At 37.3% G+C, this 17,693-nt stretch overlaps 1 protein-coding gene across 2 annotated transcripts in view; it reads right to left on the minus strand.

The window, feature by feature from the left end:
• Positions 1 to 17,693, minus strand: part of Atrn (attractin) — a 103,225-nt gene that overhangs the window by 43,920 nt on the left and 41,612 nt on the right. For both annotated transcript variants that reach the window (XM_070006873.1, XM_070006872.1), the window contains exons 5-12: positions 17,129 to 17,334; positions 14,354 to 14,522; positions 9,331 to 9,421; positions 7,880 to 8,123; positions 6,631 to 6,814; positions 4,871 to 5,025; positions 3,700 to 3,784; positions 225 to 445 (exon numbers count right to left, since the gene is read on the minus strand). In XM_070006873.1, coding sequence (XP_069862974.1) covers positions 225 to 445; positions 3,700 to 3,784; positions 4,871 to 5,025; positions 6,631 to 6,814; positions 7,880 to 8,123; positions 9,331 to 9,421; positions 14,354 to 14,522; positions 17,129 to 17,334 — 1,355 coding nt within the window. The remainder of the gene's footprint in view (positions 1 to 224; positions 446 to 3,699; positions 3,785 to 4,870; positions 5,026 to 6,630; positions 6,815 to 7,879; positions 8,124 to 9,330; positions 9,422 to 14,353; positions 14,523 to 17,128; positions 17,335 to 17,693) is intronic.

Consider the following 17,693-nt stretch of genomic DNA (forward strand, 5'->3'; position numbering starts at 1 on the left):
ATGCCTGCAGTTTTGTCTCCAATCACTAACAGTTTCCAGGAAGCATATGGCATTCTCATCCATAGTAAAGATGTTTATAAACAAATTTTCAAACACTTAATAAGGATGTACTAGCAACTAATAATTGTGGATAATGAGGTGAACATAACAAGTGCTCAAATGCTAGATTCTTTCATAATTAAATAAATTAAAATCTCAAATTCTAAGTAGAGAAAAAAACATACTTCTTTTGGAAAAACATTCTGATTTTAACTTTTGTGCTTGTTCTTCAGTTGTGAACTCCCAGGAGATACACTGAGCTGACCCTGTGTCCCACACACACCGGACACCAGGTCCTGCTGCTATGCAAGCAGCCTCACTCTGGTGCGCTTCACACTGCTCTGAGGTGAATATTAAGATGTCACTGAGGAGAAGACTGTTGAAACCACCAAACACATACATGGTGCTAAGAGGAAAAAAGAGAGAGGGAATTTACTGAGAATTTATATAACAAATACATGATATACTTTTGCAGTCAATCTTCAGACAAATTTTACACATCAGAAGTCTGCAAAGACATTATTTTTCAAGGTCTCAAAATCATTCTTATTCTACTTCTCAAATTCAACCTTTCATCCTGATTTTTGGTCATCTGTATTTACGTAAGACTTCAAGAATACTTAGAAGATAGCAGAGAAGCCCTAGCTATCTTTTCTTACTTAGAGAAATATGAGTTACTGAAGACACAAAAAGTAAAAGCCAGGGCAGATTGTATAAATTTACAGAACTTTAAATATATTCCACAAATTACAAACAGATCCACCAGCAAATAGTAGAATCCTTTATTGATTGAAGCTTTTGAGAAAAACCACTGGCTAGTTTCTGGCTGAACACTATGCTACAATGATCTAGGGGCAACCCACAGGAAGTCAGACTTAAAGTTAGAAACAAGAATAAACAATTACCCCATGACCAACAACAACAACAAAAAGAATAAACAATTGAGAAATCAGTAGTGGAGAACCTAAGTAAATTACAATCCCAGTGGTGCTGGTCAGGCAATCAGAATCCAGACTTATTATAATATATTAATTATTTTCAGTACTAAAGTTTGAACTCAGGCTCATGAATTTGTTAGGGAGTGTTCTACTAAGTAGTGTTTTGCAATTTTTGCTGGGTCAGCCTCACACTCTCCAACCTATGCCTCCCACATAGTTTTTATTTCAGGCATGTAACACCATGCCTAGTCCTTATATTGTTTTAAATGTTTTGTTTCTAATAAACTATTGCAAAGTATGCAAAGAAATGAAAAACAACTCAAACAGAGAAAACAAATTCAATAAAACCTCAGCGTCCCATGTATTGAACTGAGGAGAAAAATACTTGCAACTATTATATATTAAGGAAATTTTTTAAAATTTTGTCTAAATATTAAATGAAACACTGATATGAGTGCCTCCACATATACAGAACTAAATATAATCAAAAGTAACTGCAATAATAGCCTGAGGAAAGAAATTACTTTGCTAACCAGTCTGCTAAGCCCTTCCTGGAAAAATTTTAAAATGTTATTCTCAAAATTCTTAACAAGGCTAACAAAGTTTATAAAAGTGATTATCCTTTGTATCATAGGGTGTTTAGGGCACATGTATGATGCCTCTGTGCTTCCTATACACTGTTCACTAGGTTATCTTCAATCCTACCAAACCTATGCCAGATTAGAAGCTGAAGAAAGGATTGGTTGGAGGTTGTAATCCTAGCTACTCAGGAGGCTGAGATCTGAGGATCATGGTTCAAAGCCAGCCCGGGCAGGAAAGACCGGGCAGGAAAGACCGTGAGACTCCTATCTCCAATAAACCACTAGAAAACTGGAAGTGGCACTGTAGCTCAAGTGGTAGAGTGCTCGCCTTGAGCTAAAGAGCTGAGGGACAGCGCCCAGGCCCAGAGTTCAAGCCCTACAACTGACAAAAAAACAAAACAAAACTATATTTAACTATCTGAAGGAAAAGAAAGGAGCTTCCTTCTCAAGTGAATTTTCCATTTTTGGACAGGTTTAAAGGTGTGTCCTTACTAGGCATTTCTACCAACCCTGCACAGGAGTAAAGGGGATCCCTACATCAACTGGGAGTTTGGAGCAGATGATTTCAAGGTTCTCTTCCAAGTCCCAGATCTTAAACTCTGCAATAGTAATCTACAATGAGGAATTAAGTGATTCAGTCATGTAATGCCTCCATTTTCCCCTAATCAACAGAGGACTAATTAAAACATAAAGATTATGTGGCTTTTTACATATTCAATACTATCGCTAAAAACTGCACATTTCAATAACCAAGAAAATGAACTCTGAATATCAAGTTTCTTTTGATTTCTGGTTGGTAGTAGAGGTTGAACTCATGATCTGGTCATAAGGAAGTGCTTTACCACTTAATCTACACCCACAACTCTTGTTGCTTTCGTTATCCAGATGATAGGATCTTGAATTTATGCCCAGACCAATATGGACTGTAATCCTCCTATTCTCTCATAGCTGGGATAAAAGAAATGCCCAGTTAATTGGTTAAGATGGTGTCTCATAAACTTTTCAGGGGCTCACCACCAAATGTGATCCTTGTAATTCCTGCCTCCTGAGTAGCTAGAATTACAGGTGTGGGCTACCATGCTGGGCCCCAGGTTTCACTTTTAATCCCACTATCTCACATGAAGCAGGCTAGATTCAACTAGCCAATTTGTTGCTTAAACCACATAAGCTCATTCCTCCAGTAGAGTTGTGTTCTCAGCAATTTTGAAATCGCCTGCTGGTACTGGGAGAGTGAAGAAGCCTTCAAGGATGCTTGCCTTTTCCACAGTCTCAGAGCCTTACAACTCTTACCTTCCCTTTCCTTATTCTCAAAATCACAGTCCAGTTGGCCTGGCAAGAAACACTTAAAATATGCAGCTACTTGTAAGGCAGAGATAGGAGGACTGTAGTTCAAAATCAGCATAGGCAAAAAGTCAATGAAACACTATTTTGGGGTAGGGTGGGGTGGGTGGGGGGAGGGAAAGAGGGAGAAAAATGAGGGAAGGGTAACAAGTTAGACAAGAAATATACTCACTATCTTACTTATGTATCTATAACCCCTCTGTACATCACTTTGACACCAAAATTTTAAACACCTAAAATATGTTTAATAATATATTTTTTATATCCACTATCTCAGAAAATGAGCCAGATGGGGCTGGGAAGTTGGCTCAGTGGTAGAGCGCTTGCCTTGCATGCCTGAGGCCCTGGGTTTGATTCCTCAGCACCACATAAGAAAAAAGAAAAAAGCCAGAAGTGGCACTGTGGCTCAAGTGGTAGGGCACTAGCCTTGAGCTGAAGAGCTGAGGGACAGTGCCCAGGCCCAGAGTTCAGGCCCCACAACTGGACCAAAAAAAAAAAAAAAAGAAAATGAGCCAGACATTGTAGTACATGCTCATAATCCCATCTACTCAGGAGGCAAAGGCAAGAAGATTTCAGTTTAAGGCCAATCCAAGACAAAATATAACCTTATCAATAAAGCATTTGAAGTAATTCATATCTACACCAAGTATTTTAAGCATAAATCAGGAAATTTAAATCTATGTGGTTCTGTGAAAAACTAATGAGATGAAAAAAATCCTTGGAAATAATACAGAAGTCCAATTCTTCTTTATTTTTACTTCATTTCAAACACAAGAAGAGTAAGCATTTTTTCTACTTACCTGTTGTGTAAGACTGCTGTATGGCCAAATCTATTAACATCATGGTGGAGATCAGGTCTGGGAAGCACTGACCACCGATCACAGGCTAGGAGCAAGAAAAACGTATTTTAGAGCAGATTGCCATTCATAATCAAAAAGAACTTTGCTAGTCATGCTATTGTCCCTAAGCTAGAAAGCAGCAGTAGCAAAGCAGATGGGCATAGAAGAAATACAGATCACACAGCAATGCAAACCAGTGAATCATCTAGAACCATGAAATCCCCCAATTTCCTATTGCTTTACCTACCCAAATATGATTGAACCCAGAGTCTTACACATGTTAGATAAGCTCTACCATTTAACTATATCCCTAACTCACTAGAATGTTTCTAATTTTTAAAAAATCTCATATTAGGGGCTGGGAATGTGGCTTAGTGGTAGAGTGCATTCTAACATGCATGAAGCCCTGGGTTTGATTCCTCAGTACCACATAAACAGAAGAAACCAGAAGTGGTGCTGTGGCTCAAGTGGTAGGGTGCTAGCCTTGGCCAAAAAAAAAAAAAGCTCAGGAACAGTGCCCAATCCCTGAGTTCAAGCCCCAGGATTGGCAAAACAAACAAACAAAACCTCCTATTTACAAAGCTTATTTGAGTAAAACATGCAGGTTCCAAATTTTTCTCCCCTTCTCTACACGGAATTGCCCTAACTTTAGTAGCTGTAATGGAAAAATACAGATGGAAAATTATGAGTTTTGTGGTAAACCTTCAGTTTTACAAGTTTTAATTCAACTGACTTGTACATGTAAAAAGATTAAAATGTTAAGTTTTATACAGTTTTATATGCATTTATCATGGTAAAAAAATTTATTTTAAAAAGAATAGTCGATATTTATAGAAAAAGAGCACTTGGTATCTGCTTTTCATGAATGAATAAATCCTGCCCTCTTCTGGTCTAGTATATTATCACACCAAGAAAATATGTGATGCCTGTTTTCTATGAAATGAAATACAGATAATCTATGTTAATCCACTTTGACACAATATTGATGGTTACAACTACATACCACTACTATGTAAAGTACATGTGTCAAAGGAGAAACCACTTAATTTAAGTCAGCCTCAAAAATTAACATTTATATTGCTTATAATTACAAATCATTCCTCTGAAGCCAAAACAGCTTTGGACAACTTACCAATGTCATAAGCCATGAAATCTGAAGAGAAGCATTTCGCTCCGTGGCTCATAGATGTGTCATTGTGTGTGTTTCCTCCAAATACAAGCATGGTTCCACTCACTATTACAGCTGTGTGCAAGTAACGGAAAAATCGGCTGTCCTTAAGAATGGTCCTTTTGCATTTATTTAAAAATAATAAACAGAAGGTTAGTTCTTAAAGAATACTTTTCTATCTGCTAATGCAAGCATAATCACTTTTTAACTTCCAGACTTTTCTTCCTATAAACCACCTACACCCCAAGGCTACATAATTTCAGTTTCTGGTTAAAATGATATAAAATATAGACAAAAGTTTACGTACAATGTTATTTCCAACTGCACAGGCTTAGTATGACCACACAACAAAGTATTACACAGTCACCAATAATGGCAATTTTTTAGCAGACAAAATGTAAAATCATATTCATGGCATCATGTCAAAAAATGTGAGGAAATACCAAAGAAAGGGAGAATGTATTGCTTTATATTAATATCATTATTTCACAACTTAAATTTACATTTGCTAAAATTAATGTAATATTTAAAGTGAGGAGAGCTCTGCCAAATTGGAATGAGAACAACTTGTCTGATGATTTTATGGGATGATGCCAGTAACTTATGCCAAAAAAGACACTGGTTATCAAAGCAAGATTTTAAAAAAAATTAATCTATCAGTTGAACACTAGTGCCTCATGTCTCTAATCCAAGCTACTCAGGAAGTTGAGCTTTGAGAATTGCAGTTCAAGACATCCAATCCCAGGCAGGAGTCTGTGAGCCTTTTATCTCCAAATAACTTCCAAAAAAAGCTACAAGTGTACCTGTAGCTCAACTAGTAGAACACTAACTTTGAGCAAAGAAACTCAGGGACAGGGCTGGGAAGGTGGCTCAGTGGTAGAGCACTTGCCTTGCATGCATGAGGCCCTGGGTTTGATTCCTCAGCACCCATAAGCAAAAAGAAAAAAGCCAGAAAGTGGCGCTGTGGCTCAAGTGGTAGCCTTGAGCTGAAGAGCTGAGGGACAGCGCCCAGGCCCAGAGTTCAGGCCTCACAAACAGACCCCCCCCCAAAAAAAAATTAATCTAGCTTGATATGAGCATAGCTCAGTGGTACAACATTTGTCTACCATGTGCAAGGCCCAAATTTTGATTCTTACACAACTAAGAAACAAAAGGATATTTTTTTTAAATGTCAGCTATGTACGTTATTCCTTAGAATTCTGAAGGAACAAAATTGTACAGTAGTACTTAGTATATGAAAACTGAAAATACAAAATGTCAAGCATTTTCTAATCATCCTTCTATTTTATAAAAATTACCAGAATAATGCAACAATAAAATATACTAGCTGGGCGCCAGTGGCTCATGCCTATAATCCTAGCTACTCAGGAAGCTAAGATCTGAGGATCATGGTTCAAAGCCAGCCTAGGCAGAAAAGTGAGACTCTTATCTCCAATTAACCATCAGAAAACCAAAAGTGGCGCTGTGGCTCAAGTGGTAGAAAGCTCGCTTTGAGCTGGAGCTGAGGGACAGAGCCCAGGCCCAGAGTTCAAGTCCCACAAACAAACAAACAAACAAAAATATATATCATTTTTTTAATCTTATGGCTACTTCTTAACTTCTCTAGTTTCCAATGCTAAATAGAATTATCTGCCAGACCTGAAAACAAAAACAGAACACATTTTCCCACCAATTGCTTATATAGAATTCATAGTATAAAGTAAAAGCTCAAGAAAAGCACATACCACATCCGGGTGTCCACATCGTATCTGTAGAGGTCGTCTGCAAGCCGATATTTATTAGCACTAAAAGCCTTGTAACCACCATGAACATACAGGGCCTTGGTTTTGGGATCATAAACACTGCTATGGCCATAGCCTCCTTGCACAAGGGCACCTTGGGTCTGTAATATATTCCATGTGTTTTTATCTGGAAAGGAAAAAAAAAAACAGTTAAAGGCAAGTTCTCTAATAATTAAACTCTTATTTTTAAAAGAAGGCACCTTAGCAGGGCAGCAGGTGCTCACACCTATAAAACTCTACACGATGAGATCTGAAAATCACAGTTTGAAACCAGCCCAAGCAGATAAATCTGAAAGACTCATGGTCAATTAGTCAGCAAAAAGTATGGAGGAATAGGTAGAGTGGTAGAATGCCAACCAGACGTAAGTGAAAAAGCCAAGAGAAAGCTTGAGGCCCTGAGCTCAAGCCCCCATACTGGCAGGCAGGCACATTTGTGCACACGCATGCCCACTCATATATACATACAAAGGAAGCCACCTTGTTAAGCATAATAAACACCTGTAATCCCAGCATTAGGAAGGCTGAGACAGGATTCCAAGTTTGAGATCTGCCTACTCTACACAGCAAAGTACTGTCTCAAAAAAAAAAAAAAAAGAAAGAAAGAAAGAAAAGAGAAAGAAAGAACAACTAATTAAAGACTCCTAAAATTTTTAACAGTCATGATGCTAAATTCTGATCTCTTAAATATTCTAATGTTCTAACTTGCTAAGTAAGAAAAGAATTTCACTAAACTTAACAGTCAGATTCTCCCCCAAAACATTAATTCCCTATCATGTGTAGTGACCAATATACAAGCAATTCTTAGACCTGTTTTCTCAAAATGTTAATTTTGGATGATATTCCTACCATGCAGATGTAATGAAAGATTATACACTAAGAGGGAATCAAATTTCATTAAACCAATTTCTAAAGGACTACCCTCCCAATTTTTCAGGTTATGTGTTCTTTTGAACTATTTTTATTTACTTTCTTTTCAAAGCTTCTAGTACCATTTTTGGCTTCTTCCTAATTAAAATACATACTACATAAGGGCAACAATTACCTGAATTTCATTGGGAGTACATTAATGTTAAAACTGCATTTCAAAATAAAATATTGAATTAAGATTAGAATCTTATTAAACTATCCTAATAATAAAGGTAGATGTAAATTTGATGTGCAAAATACATCTACTGGAAAAAAATATACCTACCCAAGTCATATTCTTGCACACTGCTTATATATCCATAGAGTGGGCAGTGGCCAAAGATGACCAGCATGACCACTCGGCCACTTTGGAGGGTAACAATGTGTGCTGAGTGCCCAACCACTGCATACTGCTCCTTTGCCTTAGGGGTCAACAATACCCATGATTCATTATGGATATGAAACACTCTTAACTCATTGGTCACATTTCCGGTTGAGTCAATTTTTCCTCCATACATGTAAATTTTATCCTAGGGGAAAATGTAAACACGATTTTAGAAACCATTAAAAAATTCAAATCTAAGAACAGACGATGATTTATTTAAACCCCGATATTATTCTTAGCTTAAAAATATTAGTGAAATGCACCTTTCAGTAAATATGAGGTCAAGAATAGAGAAAGGAATAAAATATAATCACATTCTGCATTTCTAAAACCTTGCAACTTTTCCTGGACTTTCTCACATGAGATCTACTACAGGATAAAATGACCTGAAAAAATAAAGTTGTTCCATCTACAACATACCTACAAAAACAAGAAAATGAACATGATTATTCAGTTATAGTATAATGTGGCTATCCTTGGCTAAACCTGCTAGTGAGCATAAACATGTAAATTATAACACTTTTTAATCTGTATTTTTAACCATATGGCATCAAAATCATAATACTCAGTAGTTTGAATCCAATAAAATCTTACATTAAAAAAATTTAGATCCACAAGTGGTAGAGCACTAGCCTTGAGCTGAAGAGCTGAGGGACAGCGCCCAGGCCCAGAGTTCAGGCCCCACGACCGGACCCCCCCCCCAAAAAAAAAAATTTAGAGCCAGGTGCTGGAGGCTCACACCTGTAATCCTAGCTACTCTGGAGGCTGAGATCTGAGGATCACAGTTCAAAGCCAGCCCAGGCAGGAAAGTCTGTGAGACTCTTATCTCCAATTAACCACCAGAAAACCAGAAGTGGCACTGTGGCTCAAGTGGTAGAATGCTAGCCTTGAGCTGAAGAGCTGAGGGACAGCACCCAGGCCAGAGTTCAAGCTCCACGACTGACCAAAAAAAAAAAAAAAATACACACACACACACACTTTTACTTCAAGGCTGGGAATGTGGCTTATTGGCAGTGCTTGCCTAGCATGCATGAAGCCCTGGGTTTGATTCCTCAGTACCACATAAACAGATAAAGCTGTAAGCGGCACTGGCTGAAGAGGTAGAGTGCTAGCCTTGAGCAAAAGATACTTAGGGTCAGTACCCAGGCCCTGAGTTCAAGCCCCAGGACTGGCACCAAAAAAAAAAGTTACTTCAGTTTTCACTTATAACTTAGCCAATCAAATATCTTCATCCCACTAAATAGAAAGTTCCCCCCCACAACTAATAACTAATATTGAATAGCTTTTCCACAGCATAAAGTAATTTAGAAGAGTTGAATTTCTTGCTTAGTACAGAGTAGAGAGATTTTTACCTTATGCAATGCCAAAGAATGACCATATCTAACAACCACATTGTTCACAGAACGGTTCAGTGGAAGCCATTCCCTAGAGGTAAGGTCATACCTACAAAACAAACAGATCATATTTGCACTCATGACAAAACAGAACATCCTACACTCTTTTACTTGTGTTATAATACTGTTTAGAAATGCTCATTAAGTCTACCATGTATAAGAAGGTACCTGTCAATCTGGCAAACACACCTGACACCTGGGGCCCTTGGGCCTGTTGGAACTCAGGAAGAAGAGTTAGACTACACAATCCTGGAAAGAAATAAAAGTTTACTGCCAGGACTGGGACTTGAACTCAGTGTGTGGGCACTGTCCCTTATGATTTTTGCTCAAGGCTGTGCTCTAACACTTGGGTGACAGCTTTACTTTCTCTACTGGAAGTTAATACTTTTTGAAAACCTTACCTATACAAAGTCTAAATCTCTTGAAGCTTACATCATACTAAAGAGACTTAGGTTTAATTTCTTATAACCTTTCTTTCAGTTAATTAAGAAAAATTAAAGACCTGTCTTTAGTAAAGTCTTTTTAAAGTACCTGACTTTGGGCTGGGAAGGTGGCTCAGCGGTAGAGCACTTGCCTTGTATGCCTGAGGCCCTGGGTTCAATTCCTCAGAACCACATAAGCAAAAGGAAAAAAAGCCAGAAGTGGCGCTGTGGCTCAAGTGGTAGAGCGCTAGCCTTGAGCTGAAGAGCTGAGGGACAGTGCTCAGGCCCAGAGTTCAGGCCCCACGACCGGACCCAAAAAAATAAATAAAATAAAAAATAAAAAATAAATAAAGTACCTGACTTTAAAAAAAGGATAATTAAGAAAATTACTAATCTTTCCTTTTAATTATGTAGTTCACATACTTTCAAGAAAGGATGCCACTATAGTATTTCAAGTACACAATGATTATATTTAAAGAACTCTGAAATACATAAATGACAAAAAGAAAATAACTTATATTCCTATTTTTATAATTAAAATGCTAATGAATCATTATATCATTATTATATAATCACAATCAGTATCTTAAAATACTTTTTTTTTTGGCTTTTGAGAAAAGTCATCATGCTACTGCTATTATAAAAATCATACATGTTCACTATGAATACAAGTAATGTAAAAAAAGAGCTGAACATTTAAAAAATTATTTTATGTTCCATCATCAACAGTAAGTACAGCTCCAGATATATTCTATGCATATATACACAGAATAGATTCAAAAAATGAATATCCCAGATGATACCTTAATTGTAAATTTTATAGAATAAAAAAAAGGAAACCAAAAGGAAATTAAAATTATTGTTACATCTTAAATAAATGTTTCTTTTCTATAGGAGTTTACTAGACTAATCCAAGTTTGTTTTTTTTTTGTTGGTTATGGGGCCTGAACTCTGGGCCTGGGCACTGTCTCTCAGCTCTTCAGCTCAAGGCTAGTGTTCTACCACTTGAACCACGGCGCCACTTCCCTAATCCAAGTTTTTTGTGAAAAATAATAAGATTTGCTGGGCACTGGCAACTCATGACTATATATATAGTTTTGAGATTTAATATAAATTTCTTGAATAAATTTCTATGTTCTGCCTGGTGCCTGTGGCTCATATCTATAATCCTAGCTATTCAGGAGACTGAGATCTGAGGATCACAATTCAAAGCCAGGCCAGGCTGGAAAGTCCATGAAACTCTTATCTCTAATTAAAAAAAAAAAAAAAAAAAAGCCAGACATGGAGCTGTGGCTCAAGTAGTAAAGTACTATATAGCCTTGAGCACAACAACTCAGGGATAGCACCCAGACTCTTAAGTTCAAGGCCCAGGACCAAAAGAAAAAAAAAGAGAGAACTTCTATTGTTCCATCTGTACTTCCACTAACTTTCTTCTGTTTCCCCCCAACCCCCACCCCATTCTTCTTTGACTAATTCACTGGGATTTTTGTCTTGGCTATGTTTTTTCAGTTTTAAGTTTGTTGGTTTGATTTTTCCTTATATCTCTGATTTTTGGGGTGAGATTTACTACATTTGTTTCAAACATATGTAATTATTCATTTTAGCTTTTTTTGGGGGGGGCAGTTATGGGACTTGAACTCAGGGCTTGGGCACTGTCCTTGAGCTTTTTTACTCAAAGCTAATGCTCTACCACTTTGAGCCACAGCACCACTTCTAGTTTTCTGATGGCAAATTGAAGCTAAGAGTCTCACAGACTGTCTTGCCCAGGCTGGCTTTGAACAACGATCCTTAGTTCTCAGCTTCCTGAGTAGCTAGGATTACAGACATAAGCCACCAGCACCCAGCATCATGGAAGCAGTTTTATAATGGCTATTTAAAAATTCTTGTAAGATAATTCTAACATGTCATGTTAGTGTGTTTTCATTGCCTTTTTTCATTCAAGTTGAGATTTTCCTGGCTCTCGGCATGACAAATTTTATTTTCTATTAAAATCTGAACACTGTGTATATTATGTCATGAGATTTAGATCTTACTTAAACTTTGTTATAGTAAGTTTCCTCTGATAACCATTCCAGTGGAATGGGGAAGGAGGACTAGTTAGCGTCATTACCATTAGGAGTAATGTCTTCACTGATATTACATAGGTGAAGGAGGCCTTTTTATGGCTAGGTGGAGATGAAAATCCAAGGTTCCTCGATGGCCTTCTAATACAACTCAGCACAAGGGAGGGGAAGGGTGATTGGGGCATCTCACTAGATCCTGGCACTTCCAGGTTTTCCACACAGAGCAGGATGGGGCTACATTTCCATCATTTTTAGCTGGAATACAGATTACTATTAAAAGCTTTCAGGCTACAAGTATGGCTCAGATTGGTAGAGCATTCACCTAGGAAGCCCAAACCCTTGAGTTCACCCAGGAAGCACAAACCCTTGAGTTCAAACTTCAATACTGACCAAAAAAAAAAAAAAAAAAGGAAGAGGAAAAGGAAGAGGAAAAAAGAAAGAATGGGTTTTCTTGTGCTTTCTTTTTCCCTCTTTTTTTTTCTTTGAGGTAGTGGGCATCAACGTTAGGACCTCATGAACACTAAGCAGGTACTCTACCACTAAGACACATCCCAGCCCTTTCCTTGGGCTCTTGGCTTTCATCTGTCAGCATTTCTAAACTGCCCATTTCCTCAACAGCAAGTCTGAAGTACCCAAGGCAAAAAGAAAACCCTCAGAACTCATCGGCAGTTCAGTTTGTTCCCTGGAATCACTAGCCAGACTGTAGCCTTTTTTCTACCTTTCAGCATTTCTTTGTGTGTTTTAATACAGTAAAAAGTTTTCAACTGTGTTTTCAAAAATAAGTAACTTTCATTTCTTTATAACTCCTAATGTTTATTTTTCGTGTCCTATACTTCTGAAATTATTTAAAAATGTTAAAGATTCTTAACTTCTATTCTCTAAACATTCTATTCAGATTGTTTCTAATTGATTAGATTTTCTTTCACATTATGTATCACTATATTGTGTTTTAGCTTATTTTGGAATGCTGAAATATTTTTCATCAGTTTAATATTTTCTGTATTTCACAATTTTATCCTCTATCCTCTTTTTTGCTTATAAGAACTTTCTATGAGAGTTGGCATTGGTATTTTAAAGTGAACTTGGTTCTCACTCAGCTTTTACAGGGCAAGTTTGGTGTAAAACATCTTACTCTTCTGTAGCCATGGTGCAGTGTTCCCACAAATGGCAGCTTCCTTGTTTGTTTAGATCTTCAGCTCTGTACCCTGCTGACTATTACCTGAACTTTCTTTTACTTTGTCTGTATTGTCCCTGTCTTGTGAAATTTGAATTATATTCCCAACATTTCACACAGTATGGAATTTTCTCGGGCAAAGAAACAGGCTGGTTCATTTGGTGAGTACATAATGTACTAACTGCTCCAGACCCTTCCAATCCTACTACAGATCCATTAGCTCCCCCTGGTACTAGAATATTCACAAATTCTCAGTGTCAGCTACTGTTTTTAAATTGATTTTCTGAGCTTTTAAATGAATACACTCTAACCATTCTGAACTTATTGGTCTCCCACTACTGCACAGACACTCATTATACAAGTCTTGCAGCTACCAATGGTTCAGCCCCAATCTATTCCTGAAGATACCTTCAGATCAAGTTTTGTTACAGATGTTGCTTCTGTGTTGTCATTTTTCTATCCTAATTGTTCTGGATGGTTTTTTATTGTTTTTGTACTGGGGCTTGAACTCAAGGCCTCATACTCTTGCTTGTTTTGCTCAAGGCTGATACTCTATCACTTGAGCTATGCTTCTACTTCTGGGATTTTGTTGGTTAAGTGAAGAGAAGAGTCTCACAGTCTGGTCTGCTTAGCTGGCTTCAAACCAGGATCCTCAGGTCTCAGCCTCCTGAGTAGTTAGGATTACAGGTATAAGCCACCAGTAACCAGCTTGCTCTATGTTCTTTAATGACTATATTTGGGGGAAATTCAGAAACAATATACCCACTGCCGTATTTCCAGAATCCTTTTAGGAATACAATCTTCAATAATAGAAAATTCGTAGAAAAAATTCTAGACCACAAAATCAGCCTAAGTAGTGTTAATAAATCTCTTCTAAAAGTTAATCTTCATAGCTAAATTTCTCTATGATAATATACATTATTCTTTCAAAACAAGTGGCAGAGTATGCAACCAAAGCTCAAACCTGAGAAGTATTAGACAAAAGCAAAATAGTAAAGTATACATTCAAACAATTTTGCATTTGAAAATATTAATTATACTAAAAGGAATAGCAATCCCCTATTTACATAACCTATTTTGGGACCTAAAGCAAAAGATACTAAAAAATATCTCAAAAAGATCATTATTCTTATCATAACAATGAATTCTTTGTGGGTCTCAATTTCAAAAATTCAGCATATATAAAAAGGGTTTGGAAGACTACCAAAATATTAACCGATTTTTCTCAGGTGGTAGAAACTACTGACCATTTCTTTTTAGTTTGCTTGTTTGCGCTTTAAAATTTTCAGAATGGAAAACTAAGCTTCTTACAAACAACTTACGCTAAAACCATGTTGCAATCTGAGTGGTTGAACATATATCCTCCGACAATCCACATTATATTTCCATTGACCACAGCTTTATGAGAGGCTCTAGGGAGCTTTAAATGAGAATATTCTTCTCGAGTCCAAAAAGACTGGTTAGCTGGCACAGGAATTGAACATCCAGGACCTAATAAAACACAATAAATTAGCATCACAAAATACAGTTTCCAAGCTTATTACATTTCAACTTTTAAGCATCTGAATGTAACATATTTAAAGAACAGTCTTTCCTCTAGCACCAAACAAATCTCTCTAACTTGTGTTTTTAATATACTTAACATACTGACCAAAGAGAATCCTCAATAAAATTCAAAATCACAAACTTTGTCTGGACTTGGTCATATTCAATAATGAAAAAATATTTAACTAGTATTCAATAAATTTCAGTAATGAAAAATATTTAACTAACTCTCAGTAAACCTTAGTAATGAAAAATATTTAACTAGCTCTCATAGAAGACTATACAAAGAAATTATTATTTCAAATGAAAAACATCTTAAATTATACACTTTAATAGGTGCCTTTATGTATGTTAATTATGTCTCAATAAAACTGTTTAAAAAAATGTTGGGTCAGGCATTAGTGGCCTGTAATCCTAGCTACTCAGGAGGCTGAGATCTGAGGATCTCGGTTCAAAGCCAGCCTGGACAGGAAATTCCGTGAGACTCTTATCTCCAATAAACCACTAGAAAACTGGAAGTGGCATTGTGGTTCAAGAGGTAGAGCGCTCACCTTGAGCTGAAGAGCTGAGGGATAGTGCCCAAGCCCAGAGTTCAAGTCCCACGACCGACCAAAAAAAAAAAAAAATGTTGGGCACTGATGGTACACCTGTAATCCTGGCTATTTGGGAAATGAAATTGGAAGCATCAAGATTACAGGCCAGCCTAGGGGGAAAAGTTCACAGGACACCATCTGAACCAATAGCTAGGTATGGTGACACATGCTTGCCATCTCAGTTACATGGGAGATTGGATTTGGAGGATTAAGGTTCTAGGCCAGCCTGGGCAAAAAAGTTCTTAAGATCCATATCTCAACAGGAAAAGCTAGGTGTGATGGTATGTACTTGTTATCCCAGGTACAATAGGAAGAATAAACTAAGAGTATCATCATCTAGGCATGCCTGGACAAAAAGGGAGACCTTGTCTCAAAAATAACTAGAACAGCTATGGCTCATGCTTGTAATCTTAGCTACTCAGGAGGCTAAGATCTGAGGACTGAAGTTCAAAACTAGCCTGGGCAAGAAAATCCATAGACCTTTATCTCCAATTAACTAACAAAAAGCCAGAAGTGTAGTTGTGGTTCAAGTAGTAGAACACTAGCTGTTAGTAAAAAAGCAAAAAAAAAAAAAAAAGAGCATGAGGCCCTAAATGCTAACATCAGCACAAGCAAAATATGTAAACAAATCACCAAAGAAAAAAAGGCTGAATGTATGGCTTAAATAGGAGAATACCTGCCTAGCAAGCATGAAGCTCCAAGTTCAGACTCCAGTAAAACCAAAAATAAGGGAAAAAGAGAGAGGGAGCAAAACAAAGAAAAATTATAGGGCTAAAATACAACAACCAGACCTAGTCACAGTAACAAAACTTCTCGATCCTCTGATTAAGCCAAGAACTTTACAGATGCAAGAGACAGATTCCATTCTCAGGAGGTTTAGCTTCTGCTAACAATATTTAACTCCAGCTATTAACTCCTCAATATCAGCACCACATAAGCAGAAAAAAAGCTGGAAGTGGCGCTGTGGCTCAAGTGGTAGAGCACTAGCCTTGAGCTGAAGAGCTGAGGGACAGTGCCCAGGTCCAGAGTTCAGGACCCACAACTGGACCCCCCCCCCAAAAAAAAAAGAACATTTCTGGACCTAGAACAAACCATGTTAAGTTAGGTAAGCCAAGCTCAGAGAGACAAACACCACGTTTTCTCTTCTATGTGGTAGTTACATCTAAAATACTCTGGGACATGATAAATTATACAGGACTCTAGACATTCACACACAGTGAGACTAAAGAAGGATACTCTTAGGGGAAGAACCCAAAGGTTCAATGCCTTCATGCTTCTGAAGATACAAATGATATTTTATATGAATTTCAGGAAATGGAAACAATTTTTTTTACTGCTGTTGAAGATGGCATTGTGATCACATTTTTGTTGGTTTATTTCTTGAGTTTTTCTCTTTGTTTGGTTTTGTTCTATTATCTGTCTTCATAGGGTAGTGGGACACAGAAATGGAGGGACAAAGGGTAAACAAACACAGTAGTACTCAGTAGACACTATGTTGAAAATGAACTATACAACTTGTGGGTAATGACAGGAGGGAAAAACTGGGAGAGAGCAAAAGAAGGGGTGACACTGCAGAAATGTGTTTATTACCTGACTTATGAAACAGTAACTCCTCTGTATATCACCTTAATAATAACAATTTAAAAAAAGAACAACTCTGAGGAAATAGCACTTTTGTCAACTCTTGTTGTCTGCTATGCACTCTCATGCAATGTCTGACATGATCTCTTATGGCACTATGGTTTAGCCCAAGTTCTGCAACTTCCTTGAATAAGCTGAAGAGGATGTCAAACCCTCCATAGTACTAAGGAGACCACAAACACAGATGCAGAAACAATGAAAGAAGGTGAAAGATTAAATGCTATATATTTTATCAACATAAATTGTACAGACACTAAGAATAAATTCAATTCCGATGCATTAAACAGAAGCATTCTGTGAATTAAAAGAAGTTCCTACCCTGCCATTCGGAGAAGCAGGAACATCCTCTAACATTACTTGAATTGCAAATGCCTTGATGAGGAAAACCACAGTTGTTTGTACAGTGAGGAATGTCACATGATTCACCTTTCCAGTTTTCAGAGCACTCACACTCAACGGTGTTGCTGCTGTTACTAATCTTACATTCTCCTCGGCCTGAGCAATTATTTGGACACATATCAAAACTATAAAGACAGAGGGGAAAACAAAGTCAATACAAAGCAATACTCGTTTACCAGAACTTCCTCCTACACAGGTTTAAAGATCTCACTGTCTCTTCAATTCACCTGGCATAATTGCACTTATCATTCAGCCCAAGTAGAGTCACTCAACACTGCACAGCTAGCACCTGAGCTACAAATAATGAAATCAAATCAACCCTGTTGGGTTCTCATATGAAGAAGACAAGAATAATTGGAGATAAACTGGGTCTTACAATGCTTAGAGTATGGATTTCATGATGACATGACAAGTGCATATCTGTTATTTACTTAGTAAAAAAAAGAAAGACACAAATGTTTCTATCCAATAATAGGAAAAAGCG

The sequence above is a fragment of the Dipodomys merriami genome, unplaced genomic scaffold, assembly GCF_024711535.1.
Source record: "Dipodomys merriami isolate MVZ:Mamm:240054 unplaced genomic scaffold, mDipMer1.0.p SCAF_7, whole genome shotgun sequence".
NCBI classification, from domain to species: Eukaryota; Metazoa; Chordata; class Mammalia; order Rodentia; family Heteromyidae; genus Dipodomys; species Dipodomys merriami.